Source organism: Conger conger, chromosome 17 (assembly GCF_963514075.1).
Source record: "Conger conger chromosome 17, fConCon1.1, whole genome shotgun sequence".
Lineage (NCBI taxonomy): Eukaryota > Metazoa > Chordata > Actinopteri > Anguilliformes > Congridae > Conger > Conger conger.
Window position 1 is genome coordinate 13,222,815 of NC_083776.1, and position 10,297 is coordinate 13,233,111.

General features: G+C 41.2%; 1 protein-coding gene across 1 annotated transcript; it reads left to right on the top strand.

The window, feature by feature from the left end:
* Window positions 1-212: 212 nt before the first annotated feature.
* On the top strand, window positions 213-10,024 carry cltrn (collectrin, amino acid transport regulator). Its single transcript, XM_061225894.1, has 6 exons — window positions 213-306; window positions 906-964; window positions 1,595-1,680; window positions 2,800-2,916; window positions 8,037-8,231; window positions 9,262-10,024. The coding sequence occupies exons 1-6, from the start codon at window positions 228-230 to the stop codon at window positions 9,383-9,385; spliced, it is 660 nt and encodes a 219-aa protein (XP_061081878.1). The 5' UTR covers window positions 213-227; the 3' UTR covers window positions 9,386-10,024.
* Window positions 10,025-10,297: the final 273 nt, after the last annotated feature.

A 10,297-nucleotide genomic window follows, 5' to 3' on the forward strand; every position in this document is an offset into this window, starting at 1 on the left:
TGGAGGTGTTTTGTAGCGTGCTTTTGCCAACCAGTGGAAGAGGGATGTTTTCACTTCTTTCCAGGCACTGTTGTTTGGTGAGAAAATGTGTGAGAGGGGGGCAAGGTTTAATAATTAATTCCCGTAAGCCCTCCCCTTGGTGGTGCCAGTGCTCAGCCGGCTCCAGCAGGAGTTTAACTCTGCATCCGCGGGGCTGCTGACTCCACTCGAGCTGTGGATGAAGCAGGATGTTGGCCTGGCTCCTGCTCGCTCTGTGCCTGGTTCTGACGCACATGGGGGCCCTGGCGCAGGGACTCTGCTCCAAGGGTGAGTACACCTCTCTCTCCCGACCAGGGCCTTCCTGAGGGCAGCCAGGGCTCGGTCACACGCTGCTCGCTCTTGGGTTCTTCCTAGTTATTCCCTTTTTGAGGACTATTTTACAGTTTCCCTATATTTTGTGGGGGAAAGCTTGAGAAAAAGTGTAGAGAAAGACCATTGCTGAGCTACAGTACAGTACTACTGTGGCCAACATATGGATGTTTCCAACAAGGAATTTGGGAATTTGAGGTCAGCACGAGAAAGAAAAACTTAATGGAAAAACTTTCAGTAAAATCCTTCACCACTTCTTTTTAGAAGTAGTAGTGGCAGTAATAGTTGTAGTAGTAGAATAGTACTGATATGTATGCGTATTGCATGATGATGTCAAACAGTGTGTAACGTTATAAGAGAAAGGTTCATTTTGAATCTGTGTCCATTGTGATGCAGCTGCAGCAGGGGCAGATAAGAGGGAGGACAGGGTGTGAGGGAGAAAGGACACAGTGTAGGAACAGCTGGGATGGCCGGGCGGGCAGCTCGTCCACACCGTGAGGTCACACAGTGGCAATGCCTCGCTTCTTCACCCAGAAATGAGCTTTCTGTCTCCGCAGGGGCCCCTGATGGCTACAAAGTGCGCCTCAGCATTGTCACAGCCCTCGGGCCTGAAGCGGTGAGTGCCATGTCTTTCCAGCGAAATATTAAACATTGGATAAAAAAAGGCCTACGGCGCTGTTCTCATTAGCACCATCAATGCTAATTCTGAGCAGTCTCTAGGGTTTTATACGACTGTTTTTTGAACGTTATAAGACTTGAAGGAGGCTAAAATGCAATAACTGTACTGAACCCTCTCAGAAATAACATTACGGTAGAGGTGCATTTTTCTGTAAGGAACAAATTTTAATGTTATAATATTCTACAAAAATATTCTAATTATTTACAGCTGGCTCAGGGTACAATTTTATGTACCTATTGGGTACCACCCCAATGACAAGAATTTGTACCTATTTAGGCACTTTTCCTACCTTTGTTTTTGAGAGTGTATGGACTTTTAATAATCACAATTTGAGTCATGTGTATTCAGTGATAACAAAGATTAAATCCACAAACTGGTAAAGAAGAAAAACTTTACACTTGCATTAAAGGTTATGGACAGATCCATAAGAATCCTGGTGTAGCCTATGTCTTAGCGTCTTTAAAAGAGAAGTCATCTGCGCTGTTGTTACATATAGAGCACATATTAAACGGTGCGTTAACGCGTCCCGTTGATGTGACCCGTGCGCTTTGTGGACTGACTCTGCAGTACGTGTGGAACGAGAGCGAGATGTTCCTGTTCAGAGCCACTCTGGCCTTCGCCATGAGGAGACACTTCAACACAGAGACGTACAAGTGAGTGAAAGCAGGTCCGAGAACGCAGAGCACAACACAACCATTACTGGTCTGTTCGCGTGTAGTGATGGGACAGCAGCAGGTAAACAGAAACTTGATTGTTGTTGTACTCGGGGTATTCTAGCTGCCAACTGTCTGTATGCCACTTGGTAAGTTGATGTACTCTTCAGGGGTTCAAGTTGTATCTATGTTATCATGCCAGGACTCGGAACTGAAATGTACATTGCTCTGGATAAGACCTTCTGCTAAATGCCTTTAATGTAATGTAATGTCATGTAAATGGATTCTATAAACCAATAACACACATATTTTCTAGCCATTTTGCAAAGACATTGCACAAAAGACCATATAAATTGATGTGGGAGGTGACACCTGTGTGAGAGTCAGTCTCTGGGTAGTGAACAGGCAGGGTGAGATGGCCTGGTAACCAGCCTCAGATTCATCCATTTTCAATTAAACAGCCTGGCTGGCAGAGACCACATTAAAACAGATAATCAATGCCACTGACAGTTAAAATGAAGGAAATCCACACCAACACTGCCAATAGCTGTGCCTTGTATGGGGGGGTGTATGGGGCAAAATAAAGGTAATGAGCTCATCAAGTTCATATAATGTATGACTCATGACAAGCACAGCTTGTGTTTTTCTGTTTCAACCTTCCTTTATTATTTAATACATAGCGGCACTATTTGTTCAGGTGGCTATCAGTGCTTGGTCAAACACTGTTATTTTTCTCTCTGCTCAATGGCGGAGAAACACTCCGCTTAACGAGGGGAAAACAAGTGACATAAAAGCTTGGCTGCATCCCTTCCCCTTTCCGTTGTTCACTACAAAGAAGCAGCTACCTTGAATTACCATGACGTATTTGTCGCACTCCGTTTAAAAATACATTTGGCTGTTTTATTTGTTTAATGGAAAACTAATATTTCAGATTTGAAAATAAATTCTGTTGATTGCTTGCTGAGAGGTAGAGAAGGGCCAACGGATGACTTTGTTATATTAGACTGAAAGTGGTGAACGTGGGCAACTTGTTTATGTAACATTCCCACATTTTGAGTAAATGAAAACTTAGCTCCTTGTACTCCACTCTTAGATTTTATGGGACTTTGTGTCTTTTAGTGTCTCCAACATAATGGTCTGTGAGAAGACGCCACGCGTGTCCTTTTGGTTTGTTGTGACCAACCCATCGGACCCGTCACAGCTTATACCTGGGGAACAGGTGGAATTGGCAGTCAGGTAATGGCCATTAAAGCAACTTCCTATTTCTGCTGCAGTGCATATGATTTTCTGACCTTACTGTATAATGACAATATGAAGATAAAAACAAAGACAAAATAAATGCATGGTTGTCAACAGATGAAGCTATTCAGGAGGCATATTCTGTTCTAACTGTAAAAGTATGTACTCTGTATTTTCTCTCCCTGTATGAAACCTGCTAATACCCTCTGAACATTCTTTCATTAAAAGATTGACCTTTGAAACAAAACAATCCTGCTCAAACCCTTTTCTTAGGGCCAGATTTCTTCCACATACCTTTGGAAAATAATGATTTATTGTGCATGTGTGTATTGAAAATAGATGCTCCTAACACTGCAAAAACAAGGCAAGTAACATGGGATGGGGTTCCCAAAATGGACACTAAAAAGGGCATTGTTTGAGTATCACAGAAGCCAACCATGTACTGTCTTCTGACACATTGGTGTGCGGTTTTGAACCATTTCCTCTCAAAGGTGGTAAAAAACTATGCGAGTTGATCAAATCTACATCAAACGGTCTACCATAGCTGTACATTTTTTCCAGGCAGGCATCATACAGTTCATATAATTTCCAGTTACTAATACTACATACTGTAATATTTTCCATTCGCTGTTATGCATTATTTCTCATTTAGACTGCTCGTTTCTTTAAAACCAGTAAAAAAGAAATGTACTTGACAGACCTTTGTACCCATTTAGTAAAAGTACTCTACTCTTCTGTTTTTCCAAGGGTGTATGCTCAGCATTGCAAGTCACTACAAGCAGTGCAGTCAAGAACCGTTGCCTTTATTTTGAACTACTGTTATTTACTGTGAAACATACAAGTGAGCAATGAGAACATAATGGCCCAGAACTTAAACTTAAAATTAAACTGCACAGTTAATTGAGTTAACTATTAGCAAATTATTCTCTGTCACTGAAACTGAGAACACACCTGTAAATCAATACAGCACAGAGAGGGTGAACTAAACAAGCAAACATTTTATGCTTTTCAAAAAAAAGCTTAGTGAGATTTAAAAGAAAGCAGTCAAATATTGAACCTGCCGTAATTTAGAGGGTCCCTAAAACAAGAGGGTGAGGAGGACATATTATTTCAATGACATTAGGCCAAATAAGTTGAGACGGGTGCGTGGGGGTTGGACCCAAAATGCACGACTCAGAAACAATAGTAAAATAAAGTCCCGTCAGGGCTTTATTCGGGACGAATCCCAGGAGCGTAGTCAAAACAAGCAAAGTCCATACACGCAGATCCAGCCAATAAAACAATAAATAATCAGAAAGCACGGTTCCGAGGGAAGAGGCAAACTCGTAGTCGGTAGACGTGCAGGGAGGTCCGGTAGCAGGGGAGCTGTCAGCGGGGCAGAAGTACAGGCGGACGGCAGGCAGGGTCGTAGTCGAGGGCGATGCGGAAGTCGAAACCATAAAACAAACAGCGAGGCAAAAGTACAAAAACAGTAGGCGAGGAAGTGGTCAAAAACAAGCGACGGTCAACGAAACAGAAATCAATAAACAGTGGTCGATAAACAGGCTTAGCTCTTAACGTGTAATCAATGGTTATAATGCTCAAGCGTTGCTCTGACGGACAAGAGGCAGACAATTTCGCAACGAACAGAAGTGCGACTGGGCTATAAATGCAGGTGTAGACAGGTGTAGACAATTAGTTAGAGAGCAGCAAGGGAATGGAAAACAGGTGCGATGGATGACAAGTTTAACAAGGTAATTAGTAATCGTTAGTAATAAACCTATCCTGCCCTCGCATTAGTAGATTAGTAAATGACATGCACGAGAAACGTAAGGTAACATGAACACATGATTAGTCTGTTAGTTTTACCCAAACCTGATCTAGCATTAGTAGTTTTAGTAATTAGACAAAATAGAAACAATTAGGGTGTGAGTGACAGAAAGAGAGAAAGCCGGAACGCAAGGTTTGCGGAAAGACAAAGGTGTATGTTTAAACAACGACCAGTCTGCGTAACAATAAACATAAATCAAAACATAACACTAAACGAACGAAGACGATAACCACTCAACATAACAAGGTAAAATAATCGTAACGAAACATACCTAGACATGACAAGAAAATTAATCGTAACAAGAAACAAACTAAACAACATGACGAACCTAGACTAACATAATACATGATAAGACAATACGTGACTAAGACAAATGATAAAACATAAAACAGGGCAAGACAGACCTGAAACGTGACATAAGTACAGTGCGTGCAATATCTGCAAGAATGTACCTGCCAAAACATGTTGCCATAGTGTCTGGAACAGAACAGCACAATGTGATAAAAGAATTCAAGATACTGAAAAAATCAGAAAAGTATTTCAAAGCGAACTTGGCTAGTCCCTAGGCGTGCACTATGCAACTAACAGCACTGTTACAATGGCAGTTAAAAGCAAGCATTCAAAGCTTGTGATGCCAATGTTTTCACCTTCAAAATTTTCACCGGCAATCAGAACGGACTGTTTAAATGCTGTACCCATCATCTTATGCCCCAAGATGTCCCCTTGCAGACACTGAGGAATACACCTGAGAAATCAAACGGTCTTGATGGCAAGGGGTAGCTCACATAAATAATGGCAGGTGCAATGATGTCCGTTCTCCAACACAATAAACGGTCTCTGGCTTTGAGAGTGCGTGACTATAGTAGCAGGTAATGTCTTGCTCTCTGGCTGGGTTGGATATAATACAGCCTCCATCTCCATTTTTGGTCCAAAGCAACTACGATGGGTAGCAACTACCAACAGAGAGTAGCCTAGATAGCTGTGAAAGATGTGCACCGCTCCAAGCATAGCCCTTCTGGGCATGGATAGGGCTGACAGTAAAAGTTGGACAAAGCTACAATAAGAATATGCCCTACTGATGCTGCTCAGCTGACAGATGCTCATGGATATGAACACTACTCTGAGCCATGCTGAAGGTATTTGCACTGCAAATATGCACTGTGGCTGGTCTGCACTGCCTTTAGTCTAGACCACCTCTTCCACTACCATTGCTTTGGGTGTTTCACTGATACAATGCAGGAAATCACAATTCAAGACAAGCTTTCACACAGAAGAAGCTGAAACCAAAGGAATCAGCGCTAGTGTCACAATGATTCAGCTGTAAATGTACAAGCTAATATGCGTCAAGATGTGGGCCCAGGCCAAGAGTGGAACCCGGCCAATTGTGGGGAGTGCCCTTTAAAAGGAAACCACAAGACCACAGTAGATGGCTTGGGATAAGGAAACCCAGATGGAGAAAAGGCACAAGGCAAAAAAGTGACAACAAAATGAGGCTTTACTTTGCAAAAGTGGCAAGAAGACCAACAACAAAAAAACAAACAAAAAAACAGACTGGGTTCCAAAACAGAATCAAAAACCAAGCAGATCCAAAAGTACAGGAACTCGAGGACCGCTCAGCGCACACCACCAAGGCTACACAACTAAACCAAGATGTAAGGAAACAAAAGGGCTATATATACAAGAGATAATCAGGAGAAAACAAACAGAACTAACGAGTCACAGGTGAACAAAATAAAGAACTAACAAGTCACAGGTGACAAAAATAACAGAAGGAACAGGCCACAGATGACAAGACTAATACAATGATTGAAACCACTAAGACATAATAAGCAGGGAGCACTAAAAATGCGCCATCTGATGCCCAGCAGGGGGAAATCCCAAAAACCTCACAGTACCAGTGACAGGAGCATGGACACCACCACTTCTAGAGGGGGATCTGAACTATTGTTCTATGTTGGCAGCAAGATGTTAAGATTAGGAAGGTACAGACAGCTCAGTCAGTTTGTCATCAACCTTTCTCCAAAATGTCTGTTTCTTTTCTGTTAAAAGCCAATTCCTCACAAGTCATGAGATGCCCTCACTGAAAAGGTCCAGAACAATGCCAAATCATTCATCATAAGGCTAAATACAAACTTATTAAAAGTCAGCATAATAACTACTTAATATAATCACATATATTTTACTGATTTATTTTTTTCAGAATATGACTTAAATATGATTATTGTACTACACAGGGTCTTTAAATATGATATTATTTTCATAAGTATCTGTCTCCATAAGACCAAGAGGAATAATAACAATAATAGCACCATGTACTGTCCGTGAAATTGGCTTTAAGTATACAACTCTTAAATGCTGAACCACATTCAATAAGAGGAAAACCTGCCTAACCTACTCTACAGGTATTTTAAACGTGGGTTTTGTAGCCACCTGCTGGCCAGTTCTAGTACAACAGTTACACATCCGTAAATTTAATGAATTAATATGCCTTGCAAGAACAAAATATAAAATCCTGTGTACTATACTAATATTATAATAAATTGTTGAATGTTTAATCAACAAAGAGTAGGTATACTCCCCACTATACTTATACAATGTTGCTGTGCAATGCCTGAAGGGCTTTATTAGTAATGGCAACATTGCATTGACCTTTGTAAGCCTATTTTATGCGACAGCATGACTTGAATCAAATGTAGTGCTGACTCAGAAGTGACTCAAATGTCAGAGAAGGTACTATCTTTATTACATCTGCAACTGCATCCTCTTTTTTAATGAATGAGTTAGCTGTATAGGTGATTATTCTAGCACTTTCTGTTTTGTTTGCACTAAAAATAATGGTGTTAGCACTTCAGTGTTCTTTTGCAGGCACTGCTGCCTCAGGCCGATGGCTGAATTATAGTCATGTTGATATACACTGTGACAGCACTCCCTCTCCTGTGATATTTATTTTGTACAACAGTTTTACTTGCGTATATCTATTAAGTAATGAGAGACAACATATTATGATGATTAGTTGTTTATTTGGCTCCACCAAAAAATAGTTAGTTAAGGATTCAATTCTATTTTTACAAAAATGTCTCAATTAAAATGAGAAAAAAAAAGAGAGACCTAGCAGGAAAAAAGTTCTGTTGGACTGTTGGACAGTGCTGTTGGACTGTGTATCAGACTGAATATTGTGTAATTTGTCGAATCTAATTACTGAACTGCTGTATAATGGATGGTTATAGTGGCTAATCGTGTGTATCCAGTATCTGCCAATGTGTGTGATCATACATCTCCAGAAACACAGTTTATGATGTGCTCACAGGCAGTCGAGGAATCGGATTAACAGTGCCTTCCTGTTGACGGATAAAACGCTGCAGTTTGTGGGTATCGCCCCTACGCTGGCCATCCCGGTTGAACCCGCCACCCCGCCCTGGCTCATCGTCTTCGGAGTGGTCATCAGCATCGTCACCGCTGGCATCCTCGCCATCCTGCTGTCCACACTCATGAGGAGGATACGGTGGGTTCACCCTCATTACATTACAGTTACATTACATTATATACCCTGAGTTTACCCTCATTACATTACAGTTACATTACATTATATACCCTGAGTTTATCCTCATTACATTACAATTACATTACATTATATACCCTGAGTTTATCCTCATTACATTACAATTACATTACATTATATACCCTGAGTTTACCCTCATTACATTACAATTACATTACATTACATACCCTAAATTTACCCTCATTACATTACAATTACATTATATACCCTGAGTTTATCCTCAGCACATTATGATTACAGTACATTATAGTCATATGTAAATATGTCATTTCCTTGTCTATAAACATTACACACCAAATTTAATAGCAGTAAGAGTTTAAAATAAAGTTGAAACAGCTGATAGAGCTGTGGTCCTCCATTCAAACACTGCGCCTATAACTTAATGACAGAACCGCACTCCTCTCCACACTTAAGTGTTCAGTTCTTACGCACAGAGCCGAGCGCGTGGTGATTCGACTCGGGACCAGGGGTGTGAGACTTCCCCCTCATAAGGCTACGGTATCTTTTCGGCGTTTCAGCACTTGTTTCAGAACAGTGGTTGACATGAGTCACTGAGTGCATAAAGCGTGAGCACAGCTTGTGACATCAAAGTCTTCAGACACGTTGGTCCTCCAGGACACAAGCTTGGCACCACTGTTACAGACAGAAAGTCCCCCCCCCCCCCCCGAAGCAACATACACGGCTGATTCAGCTGCAGGAGGGCCCTAGCTATTGCAGGGGGCCCTCTAACTATTTTAAAGTGTAGTATTTATCATTTGGGGAGACCCCCAAATTAAATCCTGCTTGGGGCTCCTCAAAGGCTAGGGCTGGTACTGGTAGAGCTGTATTGCTCTAGTAAGAACTATAGATTCCTACCTGTGTCTGCATTCTGTATGGCTGAAATCACTGGCTGTGTGATAATCACCCAGTGATCCTGCGTGTAGCTGAGTGTCGAATGATCAGGCTTCTGAACCTTCTGCTGACCTTCATGCAGGAAAGAGAAACCGGCGCACGAGGAAGAGAAGCTGGAGAATATGTATGAGAACGAGTTCACAGAGGTCAAATCCGGAACCCCCAACGGCGCATTCGCAGACGACGAGCCACACACGCAGCTGTAGGACAGGAGAACGTCCCCTCAGCAACAAACTGAGGAGAAAAAACCCCAAAAACATGTTAATTCTGCACCTCGTGGCGTAAACAACAAGGAACGTGCAAAAACACCAGCTGGACTTTCTTCTGCAAATCTCCCATCCGACTACAAATCACAAAATGTGCTTGTGCATTTGATGGGTAAGATCATATTCACTAAAGCCCAGTGCTTCTGAAATACAAATTCACCAATTTGATTTGCAAATGTGCGAGGGATTGATTTTGAGAATGGACTGTAAGTGAGGTTAAATGCCTGAGGAAATTGATTGAGCATTTGATGATTAGCAATTGCAATTTTTTCAGTGTGAAATGCAGTTAATGATATGAAGAGAATACTGTCAGATAGTGCAAAGCATGTATGCTAGTATACAGGTGCAGGTTTCTATGTATATGTTTGTTGTTTTTAAAATACAATCAGTGGAAAATGTATTTTTACCAGGACCTGAGGATGGTACTTTTATTTAATATTTTTTCATCTATGTCTGTCCATGAACACCATTGATTATTTGCAAGAAACTAATTGTATTACTATTAGTAATACTAATCATAAGCAATAATACATACTACTATTGCTATGTTATAATAAAACATAACAATATGTGCAATAACCATATTGTGAGGTTTTTTTTCATTTTGTAAAGGCACTGGAATTGATTTTTTTTTTTGACATTTCAAAGTAATTCCTTATTCAAAAGGTGGCAGCACTGAGCTTTGTTCGAGATCAGCGTGTCCCTCCCATACAGATAAATGTAGGAGCCATCATCAGTCCCTTCAATTTATGCAAGTAACCAATCCTGGTCCTGGTGATCTACCATCCTGTAGGGTTTCACTCCAACCCTAACAAAGCACACCTCATTCAAGAGCTAGAGATCAGCACTGAG

Coding starts and splice junctions, on each gene's coding strand:
- cltrn (XM_061225894.1), top strand. CDS start 228: ATGTTGGCCTGGCTCCTGCTCGCTCTGTGCCTGGTTCTGACGCACATG. Junction 307..905: donor GCAGGGACTCTGCTCCAAGG/GTGAGTACACCT, acceptor CTGTCTCCGCAG/GGGCCCCTGATGGCTACAAA. Junction 1,681..2,799: donor TTCAACACAGAGACGTACAA/GTGAGTGAAAGC, acceptor TGTGTCTTTTAG/TGTCTCCAACATAATGGTCT.